This window comes from Tiliqua scincoides, chromosome 4, assembly GCF_035046505.1.
Source record: "Tiliqua scincoides isolate rTilSci1 chromosome 4, rTilSci1.hap2, whole genome shotgun sequence".
Taxonomy (NCBI): Eukaryota; Metazoa; Chordata; class Lepidosauria; order Squamata; family Scincidae; genus Tiliqua; species Tiliqua scincoides.
In genome coordinates this window covers 148,835,311-148,862,677 of record NC_089824.1, presented here as the reverse complement: position 1 = coordinate 148,862,677, position 27,367 = coordinate 148,835,311, and the positions used below count along the sequence as shown (strand labels likewise).

Here is a 27,367-nt window from a genome sequence, read left to right as displayed (position 1 = left end):
CGAGGCTTCAGGTTGGGCCAAATTTGGCTCAACACAGGTCTGGGAGACCCACATTGAGCCAGATCCATGGATACAAAATCCATGGATAAGTAGGCTCAAAACTGAAGAAAGACTGTATGTGAAAACCCACATTTCACAATGATTTGTGACAATGTTCATCAACCATTCAGGCCTGACCCTGATTCCCTAATTAATTGATTCCAGTTTAAATAACATGAGCCTTTTTATATAAATAATAATGGTTTTTGCCATTTACCTTACAGGAAAATACCTGGCAGATAACTAACAGAAGTTTATGCAAGTATGTGGAAAATCCATATAACTGAGGACTGCTGTTGGCGAATGGGTTTTATACGCTGTTTGAGGAAAAAACTAAATCCTGTAATTGGGACATTTCTGTTGGAAGTGGCAGCAACTTTCAACGTTTCTCCCTCAGAAAATGCCGTGTTGACCAGTCCTGCAGTATTTACTTCTAGATGTAATATTGTTAATGTTTTAAATTGTAATTATTGTATTTGTAAATTGTACTCATTCCAGTAAGGCTGTATTTTGGCAATTAGACACTTGAGTTTTAGCATTTTACCATTCATGAAATGGGTGTAATTTAAACTGTGGTATATAAATTTAATAGTAGTACTGTTGAATGGCACAATGCTTTCAGAGGTAGATAACATTTTGTCAATATATACAATTTGAATACAATGTTAATAGCTGTGAGAAAGGGGGTGCCTCAAAAAGGAATCTAACTAGAAACCTGAACATTAACTTGATCTTTCTCTAGTCATTAGTATAGCATATAAATAGTTCTGAATTAACTAAATATTTAGAATGGCTTCTAAATATTTAGTTGATTTAACTCCAGAACTTTTCAGTAAATGTTGAGGTGGTGATAACTTATTTCCCTGAATGACTCAAATGTCATTTTCTTTTCCTCAGATGGCTTTTTCATATTTTCCTCATAAGAATATCAGCCTTTTCCAACAAGATTTTATTAAGCTTTCCGATAAACTATTAGACATGCCAGCTAAGATTAGGCATGTGCTGGAATAGTTTTCAGTTGTTTCCCACAAATTTGATCCAATGAAGATGTGGAAATGAAGAGCACAGTCCATAAGAAATATCCCTGTTATTTGGCCCCTCATGAAACAAATCATAGTGCAGCCAAGTAGTGAAGCAGTTCCAGTTGTGTTCACCCTGGTTTTCATAGGAGTTTCTGGTAGTTCACGCTCAAAGTGAGGAATTTAAAACATAGAGTGTCAACTTTGTACATCTCACGACTATGAAGAAAGAAAGAACCTCAAAGTGATTTAGGGCACAATCCTAACTTGGACTGGAACAGGCAGACTGATTGGCCTGCGCTATATCCAGTGCAAGGCAGGTGTGGGCTAGAGTGCAACTCAGAGTAAGGGGATATTTTTCCCCTTACCCTGTGTTCCACGCTAGCAACCCCTATGGGGCCACTCAGATCTATGCCTGCGATTTCCAGGGCACAAACTTGAGCAGCCTGCAAAACACCACTCAGGCCAGGGATGGGGGTTGGGATTCAACCTAAGCTGCTGTGGCTGGTTCAACCCTCCTCCCCAGACCCAATCTGCCTCCTGGTTTGACCTCTCCATCCAAAAAAAGCCCCTCCCTGTCTCTGTACCACCCTCCTGCTACCATCCTCTGTGCTGGCCTTCCTCAGCCAGCACAAACTTACTGGCTCAGGGTCTGGATTTAGCCTTGGGAGCCAGTGTTGGCCCCTGTGCCAGCTTCCCCAACTCGGTGCAAACATGCCTTATGGCACACTTACCACGGAGGCTGGCTCAGGGGACCTGCACCAGCTCAAGTGCCAGTCTGGATTGTTCTGCTCATCTCTTATATATAAAAATGTGTAGTCCAGTACAGAGAATCATTACCTGAACGTAAAACTAGGCAGAAGAGAACCTAGAGGTTTTTTTTTTGTCAGAATTGGTAGCAAAATCTTTAAAGCTGAGAATTCTATGCTATTGCCTGAAGTATTTAGTTGCCAGGACATTCTGTTTTCTTCAAAATGTGTTTATGCTTCAAATCAGTTGTGAAATATAGTTATACCTATCATGAAGGAGATCATAGCTTGAAAGAAAGAAAAAGTGAAAAATGGTCAAATGTCCCCATGTGGCTCAAATGTTTCCTAGGTATCCTAGAGCCCACTCCTACATAGCAGTAGTGTTGATGGAACAAGGCAGTCGGCGCACTTGCAGGAAAGCCGGTGCCTTTTCGTGCACAACAGTGGGTGGCGGGAGGCTCATTGGAGCTGGTTAACTTGAAGCAGGGGGTGGAAGAAGGGCGGGAGGGAATGCAACAGGGCAGGTGGGTGGAACAGGGAAGAAACGGGGCAGAGATTGGGTGGATTGGGCCCGGGTAGGATCCATTGTGGCAGCATCCACCAAATCCAAACCCCCTTTCCTGGTCTGATCTACCTGCACAGGTCAGCATGGACTTGCACCAATGATATCTCTGGTATAGGTCCAAGTTGAACTACAGTGGCTGTTGGGGCTTGCCGTAGGGCACGGGGACATCCTCTTACCCCAAGGAGACCTCAAGCAGCCAAAACTCTCTTGCAGAACACTGCAGAGGCTGTGCCAGCATCACTGCATTGGTTCAGGGGGGTTTAGGTAGGATTGGGCTGCCCATCAATATTTGAGCGTGGTGGCATTTGTTCATTTGGCAGTTAAACTTGCAGTCTGAATTATGATAGGAACAAACTGGGAGGAATATTAAAGGGCACAGTGGAATTATGCAGAGGGCCATGATACTAGTGGTTGGTATTCATATAGCTTTCTGTGTGCACACAACTAGAATTTTTGTAAACTGAGCGCTAAAAAGGTTGGCATCCAACTGTTGCATTTGCATGTGAAAATGGCTGTCCTTGAGAAACAGCTGTGTCTGCACTAGAATTAGCAGACTAAATTAGAGGTTTCCCTGGAAATCTGGCCCTAAATATGTCTCTTCAGAAACAAGCACAGGAAACTTAATATCCTACAGTAGTAGAAATTAACGTTCCACAAACTTCAGAAAAGAACACTAGAGTTCTTCTTTTTATGAGTTTTGGATTCAAAACCAGAGGAATTAATAATTACAGCGAAATAAAATGCACAACTCAGAAAAAAAAACCACTTTTCTTTGACTTCACTAGTTCTCTCTGTACCACTGATGAATGCGATGACTGTTTATTTTGGAAATTGCCAAAACGCAGCATGGTTTGAGATGGAAAGCTACATGTTGCTATTTTAGAAGTGTGTCTGATTCTTTTGAGTGAAAGTAAAGCTGACCTGCTTATGGCTTCTGCTGACATCCATCATGATGCTTAACACTGCAAAAACTGGAGTTATAGAGGGCAGGTTTCTACCCTGCTTTAACATATAGAAACCTTTGCTGATACAAATTCTGAATTCAGAGCTCTGCTAGTGTCCCTTCACTGCCACCAACAAAATGTTTACAAATTCTGATTTCAATTAAAAGCTTAACTTCATGCAAATGGCACATAGTGTATACCTGAAAAAAAATATTCATTCATTTACAAATGGGAATCCAGTGGTGGGAAGGAATGCATTTTTCAAAAAGAATGCTATAAACCTGATTAGACAATCTGATAGAAAGAAATATTATCTAAGTTAATTGTTTCTTTAGTGTTCAACATAAAGGTCTACCCCAATTTTACATTAAGTAAACGTATAGATTCTCAAAATGTTAGAAAGCAAATGATTTCTAAATAATAATAATAATAATAACTAGGTATTTATATACCGCCTTTCTGGTCATCGGATTACTCCTCTTACTTTAGTCAAGGCAGTTTACATAGGCAGGAATTTCTAAATCCCTCAAGGGGATTTTTACAATCATAGAAGTTTCTCTCTTTCAAGCACCAACAACATTTCAGAATGGATCTTCCTGGTTTGGTCTCACTTCTGGCCTCTGGTTCTCCCACACAGACTGACAAGCAGCTCCATCTCTCACATGGGGGGCAGCCAAGATGCTTCTTGCTCACACCAAGAGCAGGTGGAATCACTCAGCTGGGCTTGTCAGCTGCTTCAAGGTCTCGCCATTCTCAGCCATTCAGGGAGCTACCGGTGTCCTCGAACTGGCGACCTTCTGATGTTATCTTTGGGCTAATGGAGGCTCTACCCTCTAGACCAGACCTCCTACCTTCCAAATAGAAGAAAAATATTTTTGTTGTTTGCTAATCTTGAAGTTATAAGCCATCTAAATACAAGTAGTGGTTCTTACATCTCTTAGGAATCGGACCCAACTCATAGCCAACTTTTCCTTGATGCTTGCATACTCCTTATCTCTTTGTTACAATTGTCCCATATTAGCTGATGACAGCCCTGGAGATCCATCCAGATGCATCCCCTGACCGTACTTGAACCACCAATGATACAATCGTTGAAAGAGAAAAATGAATACATGCCAGTCATTAAAAATTTAGAACAAATTTTTTTCCAAAACTCTTGCAATAAAATAAGCCTGATTTGTATTCTTGTTTCATCGTAAACAGGTGCAATAGCCAGAGGCTTTACTAAAAACCTTTACATGTATATTAATCAATCATTTGTCAGTCCAACTATGTTTATTATAAAATACTGATCATGTAGTGGAAGATCGGCTGCTCTTGAAGATGCTGTCTCCCCATCCTAGGAAGGGATTGCAGCAATTGAGAACATTAATGTCATGCTGAACTTCATGCTAGACTTGCAGTGCAATCTTAGGAATGTCTACTAGGAATGTAAGTTCCCCTGAGTTCAGTGGGATTTATTCCCAGGTACATGTGTATGAAATTGGAGCCTTGTTTACTTAGAAATAAATCTTGTTCCTTTTAACAGTACTGTAATTAAACTGTAAATGTTTCTTCAAATTGTGTATGAAATTTGGATCAGCAGAGCCAAAGAAAACAGTTTGCAAAATAAAAAAGGTAGTTCTGAAGCCATTTTTCTTATGCTTTTAACAGAAAGGCAATAATGAACACAACCTGCTACTGCAATTGGCTTGAACACTATTCCTTCAATATTAAATGCATCATTTTTCTACCAGCCAAGGCGCAGCATCCAGCAAAGAACGCACTAGCTTAAATTTCTGCATAACCTTTTATACCTTTGAAGTTTCATAACGTAATCATTTGTGCAGGATCTTCAAGGCTCGTCTTTCTAAGGAATTGGGTATATCCTATAAAGAGTTTCAGAGCTCTTAAAGACCAGTTCAGAGACTATGGAGGCATAATTAAAATTTATACTGCCTTCATTTAACATTTCATGTTTTGACTGTAAATTAGATAGATCTAATGGCTGAAGAAATGACTGGGGAATATCTAGAGCAGCTGTGAGGAATACAAGTCATTGATGGGGAGAATATACAGGATTAATGTATCTGTACTAATAGATTAATCCACTTTGTGGAAGGCAAATTCAGAAAGGTCTGGCACTTCTTAAATAAATAAATAAATAATTCAAAACCGCAGCATGCCCTTCAAGCAAGCTATTAAACTGGAAGCACATATTTGTATATTGCATGCAAAATCTCTAGATGAAAGAAAGCAGTAATTATTAAAAGTGTATGTAGGCCTGCAATCTTGTGCATGCTTTGGAATAAGTTCTACAAAAACCATGGGACTTATTTCCACATAATCATGCATAGGATTGGGCTGTAGGTTTTCTACAACTAGATTATAAAATAAGTTTATATAATTATTTATATACAACATTGAGATTACTTTTTCTCTAAAGAAATTCTAGAGTTAGATTGGATGATACTTATTCTGTGGTCTATTTTGTTGCATGGAGGGGAGACAGAGCATTGTCAGACAGCTCCATTTTCACTGTCCTGAGAATGTCCAAAAATGGTGTATCCTTTGTTAATTACCTGATTAGGAGGTAATTGACCCCCTAATTGATTAGGGGGTTCCTATGTAATTTTTGACCTAAATGTATAGCCTTTATGGTGACAGGCTCTCTTCATACATTCCATCCCTACATCAAAGTACAGGGCCAGAGGGTGTGCTCCAGCTCCCTTTCACAGGATAGGATGGATTGAGGGACAGATGCAATCCAATCAGCCACAAGTTTGCAATCATTAACCTAATTTCAGGTAGTGCAACAGAATGAGTGAATTACCCAAGCTTTTCTTGAGTGCAATGCAGGTTGTGTTCTAAGACCATATTAAGAGTAGAAGGAACATAGGTAATATTTAGGACCCAATCCTATCCAGCTTTCAAGCACTGATGCTTGAAACAAATGGGAACAAATGTGACAGTTCCCCCACTACCACAGGATTCAGCATATGCATAACTACTGGGAAGTTGACTAGGATTGGGCCCTTATACCCCAATCCTAAACTGTGCTGGCACAACCAGGCCACATGGCCTGCACTGCAGGCAGTGCAGCTCAGGAGGTGGTTGGAGGTATTTTCAGGTTAAGGGAATATATTACCCCAGGTAAAGCCCCAGTCACTCCTATGGGGCTTGCATCCACGCAGCTATATTTCTGACACAAATCTGGGAAGGGAAGCCCAGGAAGGATGTTTGGATGCAGCTTATGACAATGCCAACAATCCTGTCCACCTTGTTCCACCCTCAAGGAATGCCCCTTCCCCAACTCCAACACAACCTCCTGCCATCGTCTTACAGCCCCTGCACCACCCAGTGCGACCTTACCTGTGCCAGGCGACGCTGGGATGGGATGTGGTGCTGGCAGGCTGGTGCGGGCTGGCTGTTGGGCCAGTGCTGCTGGCTCAGGAATAGCCTTATGGCATGTTTGCAACTTTCTGAGCCGGCTGTACAGGCTCAATGAAGACTTAGGATTGCGCTTTTAGTTAACCAGCTAGATTTTAGTGTAACCACCTCTCTTTTTGAAATTTATAAAACATGTTTCTTTTAAATGGAAATTTAAATAAAGTGGTAGATTTCTACCAAATTTCTTTCATGACCTAATGCATACTCTCTTAATTCATTTTTTTTTTGTGGCACCACTATATTTGAAATGTCTTCCATTTTAAGAAGCAAAACAGCCAGTAGTTCTGTTATTTCAGCATTATGCCATAGACTAACATCTTTTTCAGTCATAACTTATGTAGACGGCTGGTTCCAATGAGCAGAACACTGTCAATTATTATTAATTGTGTTGAACTGTTCGTGATTATCTTAATGGTGATAAACTTTCAGTGCTTGTGCAAATATGAAATAGTACCCTACAGCGAGTGTCACACTTTTTAAAATAATTCCTTGATACATAATTTATCCGTAACATGAAAATATTTGAGATAAAGTACCATCTGATAAAAAGGGATATGTATTTTTATGTGTTCCTTATGCAGTTTAGGCTTCCAAAACAAAACAAATGGAAATGTTGTGCTTTGCTTAGTATTAGGACTGTACATGTGGTGGAACATGAGTTTGTGCATGCCCCACCTTTTAAACTACATGTATAGTGTCACAAATGATGGGTGAGTACACCTATATGCCATCTCCACACTGCAACACATTAAATCTTGTACACATGTAGGAGACACATGCAAGCCTGAAACTCAATAGCACTCCCTGTCATGTAGAGTATCTATATGCCAGGAGCCTATGTGAACACGTTCTTAGATTATATTTACTTAACCTCCAGTAGTTTAGATGTAAACTCTTGTTTTTTTAGCAGCTGGACATCACTCTGGTTTTTTGTTGTAAATTGCTTAATTGACCTGAACAGAACATTTGATTTCTTAGGAATAAGTCTAAGCAAGCACCATTAGATAAATACTCTACATTTTAAAGGAGAGTGAGACTATGAAGTGTTGGGTCCGAAATTTTGTGTGATCAGATTTTTTGTTTTTGTCATTTATAGGCCACTTTCCCAGTGAAGCATCCAAAATACAACTACCAATACAAAATACAAACACACCCAATTAGAACTATAAGAGGGGAAAAAAATCCCCATTAATTCATGAATGAAATTCAATTGGTTCCACTGAAGTTTTCTTGTTTGTTGCCTACAAGTTATAGACATTATATTCTGAGAGCTAGCCGCAAGGGCACCAGCATATCAAAGGTTGTACATTCAGATGACATCTTTTTGACACATACCTCCAAATGAAATCTATTTACTTTTATGCAATAAGTCAAATGAGACCTGAAACTGTTTTGCCCTAAAAGTGGGGAGGGGGAGAGAAGGTTTGATCTTGAAATTTGAACAAATGAAACCACACATTGGGACAACTGGTGGGCAACCTTCAGTCTCGAAAGACTATGGTATAAGCCTGCAGCACCCAGTAGTCCCAGGCAGTCTCCCATCCAAGTACTAACCAGGCCTGACCCTGCTTAGCTTCTGAGATCAGATGAGGCCCCAATCTCAATCCTTGTGTGGTGAGCTCCTTCAGAGAGTCCACTTTCCTTTTTCAAGAGCAGCTCCTGTGCACCACCAGATAAGCTGCTCTAGAGTGCAGGGGCACTTCACAAGTGGCATCCAACATGGCACAAAGAGACTTCTGCTGGGAACAAACATCCCAGAGAAACCCTGCTGTGCACACACTCACTCTCGCACAGCCTGAATAGGGCTCTTGGGATCCCCATGAATCAGCTCAAGTGCTATTCTTGGATAGATTTTTGCTGGAAGCCACTCTTGAATGACCCCACTGCTAATGTTTTGATGGTGCTTTCTGATATTCTTCTAGCACGATAATTACACAAACAATCACTGCTATATCTTTTCTATGAATAACAATTTGAAATGGCTGGATCATGACGAAAAGGCATCAATATTTTTAAACAGCCTGTCAAGAAAATTGAAATAATTCTTTTACTTAAAGGTTCAGAATGACTGTGGTGACAGCTTCCCTGTCATCTTATTCCTGTTCCTCAACCTTTTCTATGTTTACAGTTGCTTAATAAGAAAAATCAAGCATTTCTTTCTGTGTACAACTTTATTAAATACATTATAGCTCTGCATATATAGATGACTCTGGAAAACTTCAGATTGTTGGGGTTTTTTTAACTAAGCATAGTTCAAAACACTGTCTCAGTCAAATATTTGACATCTACTTGGATGCTGAGTCTGTTCAGTGTACTGAAATGTAGACTTATTTGTTGTTTTTGTGCATTGTTTAACATGCTTTTCTTGTTCATTTCAAAGCTTACCATGATAACCAAAACGTGTAATTACTTCAAAATGCAATATCACAATAATTTTTTTTTCTCCATGGGGAAAATTCCAGTCTTGGTCTGTTCCAAAACTGGAATTATTTTCTTACAAGTTTACCATTAAGAGTCATATTTATTGACTAAACCGGTCAGTATTGTGCACCATTTGATGTTGTTACAAATCTATGATAACAGAGCAATTGATCTTTCTCTATTTCTAGGAAGGATTACTGCTGCTAAACTCTTAAGGCTGCATCCAGAGTAACACTTCTGTGAATGGAAAAACGCACTCCATGAATGCAAGTTCTTTCTGAGAATAGAAAGAGGTTTCCGCTCGAGCAAAGGCCCCCTTCTGCTCACAAACACAAGGGTGCATTGAGCAAGCAGAATGCCCCTTCCACTCTGAGGGAGCCTGCATTCATGGGAGCATTATTCTGACAACAACCCTGTCTTTTGGTTTCAAGTGGTGGTGTGGATGATGTTCAAAGGTTTACACATGAGCAGGATTTCACTACAGGCCAAGCAGTATGTGAAAGTCTAGAATCTGCCTTTTAGTGACACTGAGAATGTTAATGTGCATAAATGTGTACTTCAAATTTAGTGCATAAGTGAGATACGGTTGTTTCACTCTTACATCTTACATGGGGTTTACAACACAACTATATCATTTTTTCAGCTGGACACCTAAGAATACACAAGTCACACTGGTGTTTTAGAAGGGGAGATTGCTTTTCAAAGGATTTGTTTTATGGCAGAAACTTTCTTTATAGTTGTGTATTTTTTGTTTACAGGCTCAGGCAAACTAAAATGCTAAACTCCCCAGTCCAGTTCAATTGTTGTGCACAAGCATTCGAAGACACTATTAACTTGCATGCAATTCAGCATGTAGATACTAGCATTTGCAGGCCTTGGGTCTTAAGTCTTAGCTGTGACCCAACCCTAAAGGACGTTTGGGACCCCAATTAGATACCCTGGTGTTTTATCAGATATCAAACTATATCATTTTATATTTAAAACAAAAATTTAAAAAAAACAAAACCTTGTGTATAAACTGTTTATAGATATTTGTGGACTTAAATTCACATGTATATTTTTAAACATCTAAGTCTGGACTTCTCAGCCTATACGTGCAATGAAATATCCTATCCTTTTAGTCTAGTTGGCCCTATTTACTGCTTAGTCTGTGATGAAAGCTTTGCTGCTAACCTGATGGTCTCAGAGTAAAATTGTAAACTATGTAAAAGATTTGTTGCATCCGAAAGACGGCAGCAAAGCTTGTATCTGACCACTGGTGATATGAATGTGTTGTACTGACTTGTTGAAGATAATCATAAAAGCTACATATTTCCAATGTTTCTTTTGTCATAGACTAGAATACAAATGTCTATTTTTTTTTGTAAATAATGATTTTTATAAGTGTATTTCCCTCATGATTTCCCCATTAATCCATTTCACAAAATCCCAAATATGCAATTATTTATCATACATATTATACAACAAATAGGGTCCCCATTTCAGAGCAAAGTTTATTAAATTGAAATTCTATACATAAGAACAAAATGAAATAATGAATAAGTTGTAATTGAAATGTGAATTTTTTCTTGAAAATAAATGAGATCTAAAAAGACAATGTTATGTTTAGACTGATTTCCCCCCCCCCCAGTGTTTACAATATATTTAATAAAAACTTATCACATGCCTACAAGACTTACAGCACAATCCTATGCTTGTCTACCCAGAAGTACCATTGTGGGGCTTATTCCCAGGAAAGTGTGTATAGGATGCAGCCTTAGGCACTGTACATAGAACAAGGAATTAAACATGAATTCTTGCCCACACTATTTATAATTTAAAGTAGGCCAGACACATGAGAAAAGGCGGAGTGGAGCGGGATGGAAACTGAAAATGGGAGATAAAGACTGAAGTGGTGAGAAGGAAAGAGGTTCTGCATAAAGAAAAGTATACAGACAGGAGGCAAATAAAGATGAACCCATGCAAGTATCAGGAGAGGATAGGGAATTCCATAACAAGATGGGCAGCCCAATTCTGAACTGCCCAGCGCCCAGAGAAGCAATGGCACCAAAATGCGGCTCCTCATCCCCTTCCCCTGGGTAAGGGAGAAGGCCCTGCAATGGGGCTATTCAAGTCTGCTCTGGCTATTTAACTGGCACAGAGTAAAGTAGTCCTGTGTTGGACTGGCAGAGCAGAACTCAGTCGGTCCTGGCGCACTACCTCCCCCCGCGACACCTGCTGCATTGGGGCCCCTTGATGCTGGAAAGTTGGTTAGGATGCTCCCTTAAGGCAGTGGTTCTCAAACTCTCCCTGACAGTTTGAGAGCCACTAAGTCTTTGCCTCAGAAGGCAGGGGGCAGGCAGAGATGTGATGCCCAGCATCCTGCCTCTGATCTGGGCACAGGGGCAAGCTGTGACTCACTGCAGGAGTGACTTGCCTGCAGGAGCCTCCTGGGGGTCAGGGGAGTCCTGCGCCAGCCTCAGCTGGGCTCCCCATGCAGCGCAGAGCCCTCCAGAAGGCAATCGCGTCTACTTCCTGTTTCTTGATTGCTAAGCCAGAAATAGTCGCGATCACCTTCTGGAGGGCTCTGCGCTGCTTGGGGAGCCCAGCTGAGGCTGGCGCCGGGCTCCCCCCGACCCCTGGGAGGCTCCTGCAGCTGGTGGTGAGTGGCAGCATGCCCCTGCGCCTAATCAGAGCCATGATGCTGGGCATTGCGTCTCTGCCTTCCCCTACTCCCCGCCCCTTAAGGGAGAATTGCCCAGGTCTCTCAGGCTGGGGTGTTGTGACACCCCAGTTTGAAAACCACTGCCTTAAGGTGCAAGACCTCTGTCAGAGGCCTGGAACAGCTGCTGCCCTTAAAACAGATGTGCCAATGAACATGGAGGGGAATACAAAAACATTCACTTTGAGCAAGATTGAAACCTGAGAAGAATGACAGAAAGATCATTAGAAATATCATTGTCGTAAAGTTGATCAGGCTTCCTCTCTGCCAGATTGTTTACTTGCCAAACAAACTCCAAAGGTCAATTCTATGGATTGTTTTCCTTCTGGTTGAGAATCTCCTGGTATGACCATCTCAGGATTCCAAGAAGTTCGTAAGGACTAAAAAAAAAAAAATGTCACCAGCCAAGCAGTCTGAACTGATGTAGTGGCAAAAAAAGAATGCTGGAGACTTGCTATCCCATTTTTGCCCCGCTTACAGGTGTACACATTTGATCCCTGTTGCATATGTGCAACATTGGGAAGAAATGGCTTAAACGGACTTGAAGAATGGACTGACACTGAAGAAGCCAATGGGAAGCTGGGCTCAGGAGCAGAGATAATCAGGTTGTATTTTCTTGTAGTTCATGTGATGCATAGGTCTGCCTCAAACCACTTAAAAATGTGTGCAATTTATTAAATACTGTTAATAATTTTTAGCTTTTATTTTGTCATGTCCTACATTTTTGTTGGATGTCCTACATTTTGGGGGGTGCCTGGTCTTATGACATATGGTCACCCTGTGTGCAACCATCCATCCCGGTGGCCGGTGCTGGGCAAAAGAGCCCCCGCTGATGAAAGCACAAGGGGCCGCTGGAAAAGGGAAAGGCGCACCCTTCTCCTTGACCTCTGCAAGCTCTCCCCTGCTGGTGGCAAGGGGCTGACGCGTGGTTGTGCATGCTGGGAGACAGTGCTTCAATCCAGAGGCTGCCAAAGGTGGTGCGGCCAACAGAGACCCTCAGGCAGGACAGCATGTGGTTGGTCTGTGGAACTCATTGCCACAGGATGGATGCCTTTAAAAGGGGATTGGACAAGTTTTTGGAGGAAAAATCCATTATGGGTTACAAGCCATGATGTGTATGTGCAACCTCCTGATTTTAGAAATGGGCTATGTCAGATGCAAGGGAGGGCACCAGGTTGCAGGTCTTTTGTTATCTGGTGTGCTCCCTGGGGCATTTGGTGGGCCGCTGTGAGATACAGGAAGCTGGACTAGATGGGCCTATGTCCTGATCCAGCGGGGCTGTTCTTATGTTCTTATGACAGGATGGGCTCTGCCAGGAAGCCAGCATGCAGTTGGAAGGCAAAGACCTCAGAGCCAGGGTGACCAGATGTCCTCTTTTTTCCAGGACATGTCCTCTTTTTCAGCCTCATGTCCTGGAAAAGAACTTAAATGTCCTCCTTTTCCCTCTGAGCAACCCCTGCAGGCAGTGCAGAGCCTTCTTATAATTAATAAATTGCATGTAATAAATTATATGTAACATAGTTTTAAATTTAAGAATTTCAATTTAAATTAACCACTTGAAAAACAATCTATAAGGTTTTTTTGTTTGTTTTTATGTTGTCATGTCCGACATTCTTCTTGGACGTCCTACATTTTGGGGTGCCTGGTGAGGACATCTGGGCACCCTGCTCAGAGTCCAATCCTGTGCTACTCAGGTCAACTCAGAAGTGAGTCCCACTTTACAGTCCATGGGGACTCCCCATGAAAAGTGGGGACACTCCCAGGAAAGTGTGGTTCGGACTGTAGCCCCTGGCTTCGATCCGAGACACCTGGGAGTATCTCCTTACCTGGGAGTCCATCTCTCATTGGGCTCAATGGGACTTGCTTCCAAGTAGACACGCAGAGGGTTGTGCTCCCAGGTTCTCCTTGGCGATGAACGTGTCCTGGCAGAGACCGGCTCAGCGCATGGCGGGGCGGGGCGTGCTCAGTGCTGCTGCTGCTTTTGCGCGCGGGTCTGCAGCCTGAGCGCTTGCTGGGCGTGCAAAGCGGGAGCCGGGGGGTGCCCGGTGCCCACCCTCCTCCTCCTCCTCCTCCAGCTGGCTGGGCGGGGACAGATCTGCGCCGGGGCTGGCTGGTAGCCCTGGAAACGGCAACAGCGCCGGCTCGGTCGTCGGGCTGCTGCAGGAAAGGGAGGACCGCGCCACGGGAAGAGGCTGGTAAGTTCGGGGGCTCTGGCGCCAGTTGTGGGCGAGGAGGGAGGTGGTGCTGCTGGGAGCGTCGCAACGCGCCTGGGGCGCTACCAGGCTGTGCGGGGTTCCAGTGCCTGGCCCAGCGGCAGGACAGGCAGCCGGTCACCTGGTGCAGCTCCCCCCCTTGGCCTGACCTTCGAGCCTGCAGGCGCCTGTTGAAGGCACAAGCCCCCAATTCAGGGGGTTGATGCCCTGATGGAGGGGGAGTGACCTCCAGCATCATCAAGTCACCCCGACCCTGGCTGGCCCAGCAGGTGGAGAGTTCTGGGAGTCACAAGCGCCTCGGACCAGCTGGCAGCTCCTTCCTTATGACTCTGGACTTTTTCGTGCCAGGTCTCCACACAGCTCCTTGAGAGGCAGAAGTGCTTCTCAGGAAGATTTCCCCATCATTGCATTTCTAATCCTGGGAAGTTCCCTTCTGTTAGATTTCTGACCATTGCATTGCTGTTAAAAATGGCAAGGACTGGCTGAAATGACATTGGCAACCCTGCAGTTCTGGGCCCTCGGGTGCAGCTCTAACCTGGGAAGATTCACATCCCAGACAGCGGGCTGGATTGAATAGAGGCCTTCTAGTTTCAGCCTACCCATTTTATTTGATCTGTCAGTCTTTTCATAATTAAATGGTCTAACACTTTTGACCAAGACCATATGGCCAGCTTCAAGGGGCCCTTCCAATGCACAGCTATAGATTCCTTGCTGGTATTCTCTTCTGTTTGCAAATACTGTAATACTTTTTGTGGTGAATGAGGACCTTACTGGAAAAACCCCACTGTGTATGGAAAATGGCACTGGCTTGAGTAAGTCAACAGAATTCATCTTTGCCATTCTAACCTCTGACACCGGCACCACCCCAGCAGCAACCTGACTGTGATGTGGCTTGAATGCACCAGTGTGACCAATACCTGGCTCCTACGGAACAAAGGGGCCAGGAAATATACAGTAGCATCCCATTGAGTTTGGCATCCATACGCCCATGGGCCAGATCCAAAGATCTGGTTGTGGCTAAGGGTCAGTTCATGAGGTTGACCCCAAGTTTCCTGCCTCTGGATTAACCAGCCAGAACAGTAGAGGCCGAGTTCAGCTGGAACTAGCTCATTTGACTCTGGGTATGTCTTCATTCAAACATTTAACAAAGGTAACCTGTCCACTGCTGATGGCCCTTGTTACATGGATGTGAACAAGGAAATTACATTGAAGCAAGTACCTTCCTAGGCAACATTTCTGTCTAGTTAAAACCTTGTCAGGTTTTTATCGTTTTAATTTTGCCTCCAACTCTAAAAATGATCTGTTTTTATCCAATTGCAAGAATCTGCCTTTGCCTGCTTTTATCAATACCCTTTTCTTTCTTTCTTTCATTTTGTTTTCTTTTCAGTTAATACTCTTTTGTTTTCCCCAATTGCTTGCTCAGTCTTTCTGTCTGAGAGAGCTATCTCCACTTGCTCCTGGTAGCTTTTCAAGACTGTTCCTGCCAAGGGCAAATGAGAGTTCTTAGGATGAGGGGTTCACCTGGTCTATGGACTTCCCACATTGCTCCTACAGCATCTTGCTTCCATATTAACATAAGAACATAAGAACAGCCCCACTGGATCAGGCCATAGGCCCATCTAGTCCAGCTTCCTGTATCTCACAGCGGCCCACCAAATGCCCCAGGGAGCACACCAGATAACAAGAGACCTCATCCTGGTGCCCTCCCCTACATCTGGCATTCTGACACAACCCATTCCTAAAATCAGGAGGTTGCGCATACACATCATGGCTTGTACCCCATAATGGATTTTTCCTCCAGAAATTCGTCCAATCCCCTTTTAAAGGCGTCTAGGCTAGACGCCAGCACCACATCCTGTGGCAAGGAGTTCCACAGACCGACCACACGCTGAGTAAAGAAATATTTTCTTTTGTCTGTCCTAACCCGCCCAACACTCAATTTTAGTGGATGTCCCCTGGTTCTGGTATTATGTGAGAGTGTAAAGAGCATCTCCCTATCCACTCTGTCCATCCCCTGCATAATTTTGTATGTCTCAATCGTGTCCCCCCTCAGGCGTCTCTTTTCTAGACTGAAGAGGCCCAAACGCCGTAGCCTTTCCTCATAAGGAAGGTGCCCCAGCCCCGTAATCATCTTAGTCACTCTCTTTTGCACCTTTTCCATTTCCACTATGTCTTTTTTGAGATGCGGCAACCAGAACTGGACACAATACTCCAGGTGTGGCCTTACCGTCGATTTGTACAACGGCATTATAATACTAGCCGTTTTGTTCTCAATACCCTTCCTAATGATCCCAAGCATAGAATTGGCCTTCTTCACTGCCGCCGCACATTGGGTCGACACTTTCATCGACCTGTCCACCACCACCCCAAGATCTCTCTCCTGATCTGTCACAGACAGCTCAGAACCCATCAGCCTATATCTAAAGTTTTGATTTTTTGCCCCAATGTGCATGACTTTACACTTACTGACATTGAAGCGCATCTGCCATTTTGCTGACCATTCTGCCAGTCTGGAGAGATCCTTCTGGAGCTCCTCACAATCACTTCTGGTCTTTACCACTTGGAAAAGTTTGGTGTCGTCTGCAAACTTAGCCACTTCACTGCTCAACCCTGTCTCCAGGTCATTTATGAAGAGGTTGAAAAGCACCGGTCCCAGGACAGATCCTTGGGGCACACCGCTTTTCACCTCTCTCCATTGTGAAAATTGCCCATTGGCACCCACTCTCTGCTTCCTGGCCTCCAACCAGTTCTCAATCCATGAGAGGACCTGTCCTCTAATTCCCTGACTGTGGAGTTTTTTCAGTAGCCTTTGGTGAGGGACCGTGTCAAACGCCTTCTGAAAGTCCAGATATATAATGTCCACGGGTTCTCCCGCATCCACATGCCTGTTGACCTTTTCAAAGAATTCTATAAGGTTTGTGAGGCAAGACTTACCCTTACAGAAACCATGCTGACTCTCCCTCAGCAAGGCCTGTTCGTCTATGTGTTTTGAGATCCTATCTTTGATGAGGCATTCCACCATCTTACCCGGTATGGATGTTAGGCTGACCGGCCTATAGTTTCCCGGGTCCTCCCTCTTTCCCTTTTTAAAAATAGGCGTGACATTTGCTATCCTCCAATCTTCTGGCACCGTGGCCGTTTTGAGGGACAAGTTGCATACCTTAGTCAAGAGATCTGCAACTTCATTCTTCAATTCCTTAATAACCCTTGGGTGGATGCCATCAGGGCCCGGTGACTTATTGATCTTTAATTTATCAATGAGGTCTGAAACATCTTCTCTTTTAACCTCTATCTGACTTAACTCCTCGGTTAGGAGGGGCCGTTCGGGCAGTGGTATCTGCCCGAGGTCTTCTGCCGTGAAGACAGATGCAAAGAACTCATTTAATTTCTCTGCCATCTCTAAGTCTCCTTTTATCTCCCCTTTCCCTCCCTCACCATCCAGAGGGCCAACCGCTTCTCTGGCGGGTTTCCTGCTTCTAACATATTTGAAGAAGCTTTTATTATTCCCCTTAATGTTGCTGGCCATGCGTTCCTCATAGTCTCGCTTGGCCTCCCATATCACCTTCTTACATTTCTTTTGCCACAGTTTATGTTCCTTTTTATTCTCCTCATTAGGGCAAGACTTCCATTTATGGAAGGAAGCTTCCTTGCCCTTCACAGCCTCTCTAACTTGGCTGGTTAGCCATGCGGGCACCCTCCTGGATTTAGTGGAACCCTTCTTTCTTTGCGGTATACACCTCTGCTGGGCCTCTATTACTGTTGTTTTAAGCAGCCTCCATGCACTCTGGAGAGAATGGACTTTTTTTACCCTCCCTTTCAACCTCCTTCTAACCAGCCTCCTCATTTGGGGAAGTCCGCCCGTCGGAAGTCAAGGGTTTTTGTTAGAGATTTGCCTGGTATTCTTCCCCCAACGTGCACGTCAAAACGGATCGCAGCATGATCACTGTTCCCCAATGGCTCAGTAACGTTTACATCTCTAACCAGGTCCTGCGTACCACACAAAATTAAATCCAGAGTCACCTGTCCTCTGGTGGGCTCCGTGACTAGCTGATCTAAGCCACAGTCATTTAGCACGTCAAGAAATCCGGTTTCCTTATCGTGACCAGAACACAAATTGACCCAGTCAATATGAGGATAATTGAAGTCCCCCATGATTACAACCCTGTCCCTCCTTGTCACCTCCCTGATCTGTTTCCTCATTTCAAGGTCCCCATCAGATTTCTGGTCTGGAGGACAATAGCACGCCCCCAGTATTACATCGCTGCACAAGCCTGGTAATTTAACCCACAGAGATTCTACGGTGGAGTCGGACCCACCTTCAATCTCTACTTTGCTGGATTCTATCCCTTCCTTAACATAAAGGGCCACCCCACCTCCAACATGCCCCTGCCTGTCCCTCCTGTAGAGTTTATAGCCCGGGATTGCGGTATCCCACTGATTCTCCGCATTCCACCAGGTTTCCGTTATGCCCACTATGTCAATATTTTCCCTTGTCACCAGACATTCCAGTTCTCCCACCTTTGCTCGTAGACTTCGGGCATTCGCATAAAAGCATTTATACACGGAATGCCCCAGGATGGACTGCTTATTCGCTTCTTTGTCCCCGCATCCTCTCATTGTGCCAAACCGTCTATCACATCCCAACACGCTACCTTTCCCAATTTCTTCTCCTACCCTGCCTTTGTCTTGTTGTTCTCTAACCTCCCCATCCTCATCCCATAGGGATGAGGAGTCCCGAACCGGATGCCCCTCGGCTCCTGTCGGCCTTCCCCCAGGGATCAGTTTAAAAGGTGCTCTGCCACCTTTTTAATGTTATGCGCCAGCAGTCTGGTTCCATTCTGGTTCAAATGGAGCCCGTCCCTCTTGTACAGGCCCCGCTTGTCCCAAAACGTTCCCCAGTGCCTAACAAATCTAATATTGAGGAAGCCAGTGGCCCCTTGGGCTGTATATCCTATATCCTGGCCCCTTGGGGCATATCTGAGATGGAAGGTGAAATGCAGCAAGATACCCCAGCTCCTCTCCAGATTTGCGGGTGCAGATTTTCCTTCCTGGTGACAGCACATCTACAGAGATAAGTTATTCTCCCCATCCAGTGGGCTGCAAAGCTGGACCATTCCCCACATCTCCATTGTCCTGTTTTGTAAAATGGACATGCCTCTGTATTGCAACTGTTAACATCTTTTGAGGTTGTTGTTTATGCAATAATTGAAAATGTATTTCTTCTGTCTAGAAGACATGTCAGACACAATGAAAGAAAAAGCAGCCCGCCTGTTAAAGAAGAGAGGCAGCATATCCTCATTAGGGAGCCATGAGCTTAAAGCAAAAGAATATTTTGGAAGAACCAAAGAGTGAGTAATGCCTTTATTGTTTTCTGACTCCTTTCTCCACAAACCCTTTGGTTGCTTTTTTGGACTACTCCAGTGTCCGTAATATTAATATTCTTAAGTCTTTTACAGATGCTAGCTTAGGGCACAATCCTCACCAACTTTCCAGCACTGAGGTAAGGGCAATACCGCTCTAAGGTAAGGGAATAAACATTACCTGATCTTGAGGAGGCCTCCGTGATTGCCCCCCAACTGCAGGATGTAGTACGTGCCCCATTGGCACAGCTATGTCAGAGCTGAAAAGTTGGTTGGGATTTGGGCCTTAGTTGTTGTTTTAAGGTAGGAGTAACAGATGATGGGTAGGAACTTAAGGCTGCAGTCCTATGCACACTTACCTAGGAATAAGCCCCATGAAAAGAATGGTACTTAACTTCTGAATAAATGTGTACAAGATTGTACTGCAAGTGTCTTTTAATTTTGTAACCAGCATATTTATTAGAGGTGAGTTGATTGGTGTGTGGTGAAAGGAACTTTTCCCCTTGTTCAGTTCGAAGTGCAGTTGTCAGCTGTGTCTGGCTAGCTTGGATTTCACTGGGTGGAGGGAGTTAAAATATGGTTTGTTCCCTCTCTCTCCAGATCGCTTAATTACTTTACACAAAAATGTTTAAGCACTGATGCACAGCAGGATTGCATAGGCCAGCAGATGCACGCAAACCTTTGAAGTAGGGTCTCCTTCCGTATACAGGCATGGCTTTTAACTAAATTTTAGTATGCTGCAAATGATACCTATGTTACGCGATGGTACCACTGTGCTGCAAAGAACACCAAAACCAAGGACTGAAAGGACTAGTGTACTTTTTGCTGCACTTGCAGCATGTGAGCAATGGGTCACCGGGTGCTCAAGTCATCACATTTGTGTAAAAGGTGGTTTTTTGGTAAAAGAATATATATATTGGCGAGGGATAGACCTGTATGCTGTATTGGAAAACAAGTTTTTCCCAAACAAACTCTGCTGCAAGGATGGAGGGAGGCATTTGATTTCATGCTGTACCTATTCCCCAACAAATGCCCCACAGGCCAGTGGTATAGTGTTGTTTTGTTTTTGTTTTTATCCAAAGCAAGGCCTCGTCCAGTCCTAGAGTCTGACTAGAAGCAAGAACTGTGTTAAAAAACAGATGGAGGGGTTTGCAGGGAAGACTCCACAGATGTGGGAACGGTTCAGTCCCCAATTCCATTTTCCAGGTCTGCAATTCTTCCTCGTGCTGGTGTTAAGATACAAGTAGGTTGGTGTTAAGAGTTTAAGTGCAACTGTGTATGCTGCAACCATCATTTGCTATTGAAGGAGTGATGAGCTGAAGGAGAACCAGAAGGACTGATATGGGACATGAAGGTTTTGGCAAGCTTGCAATCCTGTTCTGTGCATGTTTACACAGAAGTTTCACTGGTTTAAATTGGAGTTCCTCTCAAGGAACTGTGTAGGATTTCAACCTTAATATTGACTGCTGCTTTGTTGAAAAATACAAGTACCAAATGTAATTGTAGAGGACATTTGAACCATCTGCCAGTTTGTGTAAAGTTAGCTAGCTCTGCTCTTCTGTATTACTATCTAATGAATATGTGAAATTTCAGGCAGTGGTTGATATGGTCTCTTCTGTAAAATGTAGTGTGGACAAGCCCAAAAATAAGTTTAACTTATTGTGAACACGTTGCTCAAGCAAGACTTGTACAATGTGGTGTACTTCTCAAAGAGGTAGTTCTAATTAATGTAGCTTTCAACAAATAGCAATTAATGCAGTTATTGTTGCATTTAGCTCCATGAGTACTGTGTCTTACATGGATGAACCTGGCCACCATGATGACATTTCTCGCCCTGCTGTTCAGATGGAGAACACATATCGGTTGAGTAAGTATCACTTCTCACTTCCATGCTAACAGGCTAATTTCACGTGTAAAATACTTGAGCAGGGGTGCTCAATAGGTGGATCGCGATCTATTGGTAGATCGCGAGGCAAAATGAGTAGATCGCGGAGTGCCAACCCCCCCCTTTCAGGTGCCTCTGGGAGGAAACGCCGGGAGTAAGGCCCATTGTACTCAATGGGGCTTACTCCCAGGTAAGTGTGGCTAGGATTGCAGCCTCACAGTCTAATCCTAGGCATGTCTACTCAGGAGTAAGTCCTGTTATACTCAGTGGGGCTCAAGGTACACCAACATACATTGTACACATAAATGTTATATGTTATGATGGCGCGAACATTGTAAAAAAAACTTTGGTAGATCTCCGGGCCTTGCTGGGTTTCAAAGTAGCTCTCGAGCCAAAAAAGTGTGAGCACACCTGTACTTGAGGATCAGTATATTCTCCAGATGCTAGTCACAACCTGCAACCTGCATAGATGGTCAGGTTCTGTAAGAAATTAGCACCCCCTAGCAGTAAGGACTTCGTAAATATAGAACACCTGTGCTCATATGGTATAAAGACATCCTTTATAATGGGTGGCTAAGGAATGAAACTACTTCCTGAAACATCTCCTTAAGGCTTAGTGGCCTGTTGCCTTTCCAACATTCCCATATAATAGCAAGGCAATAACCTCTGAAATAATTAGTGTAGCTAAGGGGGTGGAGGGTGGGAGGAGAGTAAAGGTCCCTGGGTCCTAGGCCTCTAGGTCATGTGGGTGAATGCCACTTCTCTAGCAGGGAGCCTGACTGAGACCAGTCCGCCATATCCTCCATTACCCTCCAGCAGCAAACATGTGACTTCCCCACACCACCTCCTGGACATGACCAGAACACTCTGGGGGTGTAAAAAATTTTGTGTGTCCCCAGGTGCTAGATGCACCCCCTTAACTACACTGCTGTCTAAAATAGTCATTTCTTTTTTCCCTCACCAGGGAAACTGGAAGCAAAATATTATATTGCATCTTTCCTAAAATTAGAGATGTGCAAGAACACATTCTGTAAGCTCTATATGTGCATGTGGGGATAATAATATTGATGGCCTTAACAGGGATGTTGTAAGCATTGATGAGATAATGAACGTGAAACATGTTGAACCCTAGATCTGAAGCTCCCTATATATGTGAACTATGAGTAGCTGCAGACACATTTTCTAGGCATGCTGTGTATTGAATGCATTGCTGAGGAGCTGACAGGAGTAGAAATGTGTCAAATAATGTATTATTTATTATGGTAATGGCCCTAGGATAGAAGTGGCATTACCTCCTTAAGTGACTTCAGTAGGGGCAATTTATCCCAAAGCATTTAAATATGGTGTTGTGGAGTTTAGTGGCATAAAGCTCCTGAATCTCCAATAAATAAAAAAATCTGCCATGTATGTCTTTGTTTTGAGGGACAGAAGCCATAGAGGCAGTGCAAATATAGAACCCAATTTAGGAAACCGTCTGCTTGAGGCAAGCTCTGCTCATAAGCCTCTTGACAAGTTGCCTGTTGGTAATTCTGCAAGTCTCAGTGACAATCTATTTTTGGTACCAAACTGCCAAAAAATTTTCTCTTGAGTTAGTAAAAGAGATGAATAAAAAAATAAACTTGACTATGTGTGTTTGGTAGATGGACAGAGTGATTTCCTTATTAATGGCCCAGTTCTATGCAGGAGTGGCATGTTGGATGCAAAGCCGCCGGCATGATATCTGCTGCATCCAAAACGCTGTCCCATTGTAGAGGCCAGTCAAGAGAGATGGGAAGGGGAATACTGCTGGAACGTCCCAGTCACTACATAGTTCCGTATGGGACTCCTCAGAACTATGCCAGCTCTGTTGCTGGTGTAGTTTGGAGTAGCCACTGGAAGCATGTCCCGCCAGGATGGAGATTCACAGTCCGGTGGCCAGTGGCTTGACCTGATTCCACCCCACTCCTTGCGCCTTTACTGATATTCCACTGGCAGGGTTGTACTGGCGGCCATGCCGCAGCCACCAGCAAAAGGGCTTCTGTGATGGCCAGGCTATGTTTGTGTTTCCCAGCCATAAGATTGGGCCTCTCAATCTCAAAAATATTACCTCTCAAAAATATTATGTTTGAGTATCTATGCACATTTTTTACAAATATTGTAGCAATACTATTTTAAGCAGGAAATAGAAAGGAAAGTTTCATTTTTTAATCGCAAAGAATAAACTTGGTTTCCATTGTACGGTCAAATTATTGTCTTCAAAATAAGTGCTGCCTGTTATCCTGTTTGAAACATTTCTTTATCACAGAGAGACTAGCTTGCATCCTTACACTTAATCATTTTCCCACTAGTTTTATTGCAATGTGGACTCCACTCCAATAAATAAAAGTGTAAAAAATCACTTATTGATACAAGTCAGGGCAAGGCAAAAACAGCCGGTGCTCATTGAATCTTTGAACTGCACAGGACAGAAAACCAAATCCTGAGCTGCCTGGAGTGCGGGGCTGCTGCGGTGCCAAAATGGCTGCCATGGCATCCAGTGCATCCCAGACAGCCTCTGCCACCTTCTCGGGAGAAGGGAACTCTTATCCCCTTCCCCCAAGTAAAGAAAGTACCTCCTCAATGGGTCTACAGAATTCTGCGGCTGCTCTGGAGCCGGCACAGAATCAGAGAGTCCTGTGTCGGACAACGCATCCCAACACAGGGCTCAGGATTCAGTGGAGCTGAATGACACTCCCTCCCTTGCCACACCTCCCTCCCACCCTCTCCCTGCCTTCTCCCTCCACCCCAGAATGCCAACTGCTTCCATGTTACTTGTGACACTATTTGAAGGAAACAAATTGCATGGTTGGGGCCAGTATTACATCGCTGGGGAAGGGCCAATGCAGCTGGTGTGAGAAGTAACCACACTACCAGCCCCACCAGTGTTATTTACTACCTTCATATCCTACTGAGAGAAGCATTAGGAAATAGCTGCATTAACTGTCTGAGGGCGCAGTCCTACCCCCTTATGCCAGTGCTTTCCAGCACTGGCATGGCGGTGCCAATGGGATGTGTGCTGCATCCTGCAGTTCGGTGTCACTCATGGAGGCCTCCTCCAAGGAAGGAAATGTTTGTTCCCTTACCTCAGAGCTGCATTGCCCTTATGTCAGTGCTGGAAAGAGGTTAGGTTTGCGCCCGGATTTGCTTTTATATTTGTGCCAGGAAATTTTAAAACAAATCTAAAAACAAATCAAATTGTGCAGCTGTTTTCTAAGATGCTGTTATAGTTAAATTAAAAAAAAACAGTGTTTGGTTTGTGACAGCTTTGTTCAAAATTTTTATGTATTTTGCCATTATCGTAACAGCTGTGAAGTTTACTTGGTCTTTTCATAGGAAGGCCTTCTGAAATAATGCCATGAGTTGTCTCTATATACCAGGTCCTACCAAATGCTTTCCAGTGTTCATTGTGAATAATATCTTGAAGGATGTGGTAACAAGTTATCTTCAAGAGGAAAAATACGAAGCAGAGCTGTGTAGACAAATGACAAAGACCATCTCTGAGGTACAAATTTCATTGTAAAGCACTTTTTAAAAAATATCAGTAGATTTTTTTTTCTTAAAAAACCCCACACCACCAGAAAAATCAACACCATCATATAGGTGCCTTGCCTTGGGCCTCAGTTTGGGAACTGCTTTTCAGTGCCAGGATTGTGTCCTATGATTTCTGAACTATGAGTTGGGATATTAAGACATTTGCATAAGGAGATGATGATCTTGTTATACAAATTAGGCTTCCCTCAGATGAACAACATATTCACCAGTTATGATGTATCCAGGACTCAATGATGGAGTGAGTTTCTGTATTTGCTGATGTCATTTAGGAGTTCTGTTTCAGCATCTTGTATTGGAACCCAAATCTCTTGCATTATGCAATGCATTATCTACTATGATATTTTTTATTCTTGCTAGGTAGAGGATTATTTTTGGATATGTGCTGAGCATCCTGCCTTCCTTCCTGAATCACCACAACTAATTTCTATGTTCATAAACTAACACAGGAATAAGGGGTTATGGCTTCCACAGAGTTTGTACCACAGATTTTTGTTAACAGGTTAAGCACTGAGTGTTCATGTGTACTGAACAGGCCTGCAGAGCCACTCCATCCTATTTCCTTCCTCCTGAGGGCTCTCTTGAAATGGTCTCTACTTCCTAAGCAGGGCCCTCATGCAGTAGGAAGTGGAAAAGCTCTGTTCTTAGAGGACCGTTGTGGGGAAGGAAGGAGGGCAGAACAACACTGAAGATGGAGCCCTCTCTTGTAAGTGAGGGAGGGGGTTGAGAGGTACACAGGTGTCTTGTTAACAAACACTTCTTAAAGCAGGAAACTTAGTTAACTGGGATCTCCACCCATGTCTCAAGTGAATGGAGATGCTACTTAACAAAGTGCCAAGCAAGCTTTACTCTGTGTGGGTTACAGCAAACATTTTCATCCAGCTGTCCCCTTCAACAAACTAGTGGATTCATTATAGGCTAAAAGCTTGGAGTGCTCTAGTAGCCACCTTTAAAATGTGGGATCCTGCCCTCCCTCACAAGTCCCTACTTGTGTTAGGACTTGGTCTGTTAAGGGTGTGTCTGCCTAAATTTCTTTCTTGCAAGTAATTCTCTTTACTGTACTTTGCACGTATTTCTGGAAGCTAACAAAATGGAAACTTAAAACAAGGTCTAGTCCCAGGTACAAGGTACAGTCCCAGAAGGCACCATTTATAGCTGTTTGCTGTAACTTGGGTGGAGGAAGACGTTTAGTGGGGAAAATAGCATAAGCTTTAAACCAAATTGTGGTAGACTAAGGGCGCAATCCTAACTCCTTATGTCAGTGCTTTCCCTCACTGACATAAGGGCAATGAAGCTCCGAGGTAAGGGAAGAAACATTGCCTTACTTTGAGGAGGCTTCCATGAGTGACACCCAACTGCAGGATGCAGCACATGTCCCACTGGAAAGCACTGACATAAGGGGTTAGGATTGCGCCATAAACCAACTAGATGGTAAACTCTCCATCGTTGGAGGTCTTTGAGCAGCGACTGGGTGGTCATTTGTTAGGGATGTTATTCCTGTGAACTACTTGCATTGGCAAGAGTTTGGACTAAAAGATCTTGTAAGTCCCTTCCAATACTATGATTCTAAGGGCGCAATCCTAACCCCTTACGTCAGTGCTTTCCAGCACTGGCATAGCGGTGCCAATGGGACATGTGCTGCATCCTACAGTTGGGTGTCACTCACGGAGGCCTCCTCAAAGTGAGGCAATGTTTGTTCCCTTACCTCAGAGCTGCACTGCCATTATGTCAGTGCTGAAAAGCACTGACATAAAGGGTTAGGATTGTGCCCTAAATCAAGTCAGTTGAGGATGCCCAACAACTGCTTTTGGCTTAAAAAAAAGATATTGGATATCCCAGGCACTGGATTCAAAGTCACATTAAAAGTAATGTCCCCTTGGCCCTTAAACTACTGTAATTCAGGTTAAACAATGGATCCATGTAATAATTTACAGATACTATACATTATCATATCTTAGATACACTTCGGCTGTAACAGTGAGCATGTGGTATTTGTATGTGACAACATGTGTTTTCTTTCTCTTTTAGGTCATTAAGGCTCGGGTAAAAGACCTGATGATACCAAGATATAAAATTATCGTGACTATACATATTGGGCAACTAGACAAGCAGAGTATGCAGATTGGAAGCCGGTGCCTCTGGGACACTACAAGTGATACCTTTTCTTCATACTCCTTCAAAAACAGATCACTCTTTGCACTTGCAAATGTCTTTGCTGTTTACTTTGAGTAATAATAGAAAGTTCAGTGTAAAATTGAGCAACCTATATGCACAGTTAGATAATACTTTTTAATGTGAGTTTACTGAACAGCCACAGGAGTTATATTTCATGGGCACTAAGCAGAGCAATTATGCTGGTGATAATGGGGGTTAATACTACTGATGCTGTCTCACTGCTGGTGTGTAAGCTTACAGCCCTATCCTATTCAAAACATGTGCTGGCAGAACATATGTTCCACTGGCACTGGCTGCCGT

The 27,367-nt window shown here is 43.5% G+C and overlaps 2 protein-coding genes across 2 annotated transcripts in view; both read left to right on the top strand.

The window, feature by feature from the left end:
• Window positions 1–286, top strand: part of SGIP1 (SH3GL interacting endocytic adaptor 1) — a 136,032-nt gene extending 135,746 nt beyond the window's left edge. Inside the window, exon 25 of the mRNA XM_066624593.1 lies at window positions 264–286. Within this exon, the coding sequence (XP_066480690.1) occupies window positions 264–286 (23 nt within the window). The remainder of the gene's footprint in view (window positions 1–263) is intronic.
• Window positions 287–19,315: 19,029 nt separating this feature from the next.
• DYNLT5 (dynein light chain Tctex-type family member 5) lies at window positions 19,316–27,124 on the top strand. Its single transcript, XM_066626364.1, has 4 exons — window positions 19,316–19,428; window positions 21,216–21,307; window positions 24,721–24,845; window positions 26,921–27,124. The coding sequence occupies exons 1-4, from the start codon at window positions 19,316–19,318 to the stop codon at window positions 27,122–27,124; spliced, it is 534 nt and encodes a 177-aa protein (XP_066482461.1).
• The last annotated feature ends 243 nt before the right edge of the window (window positions 27,125–27,367 follow it).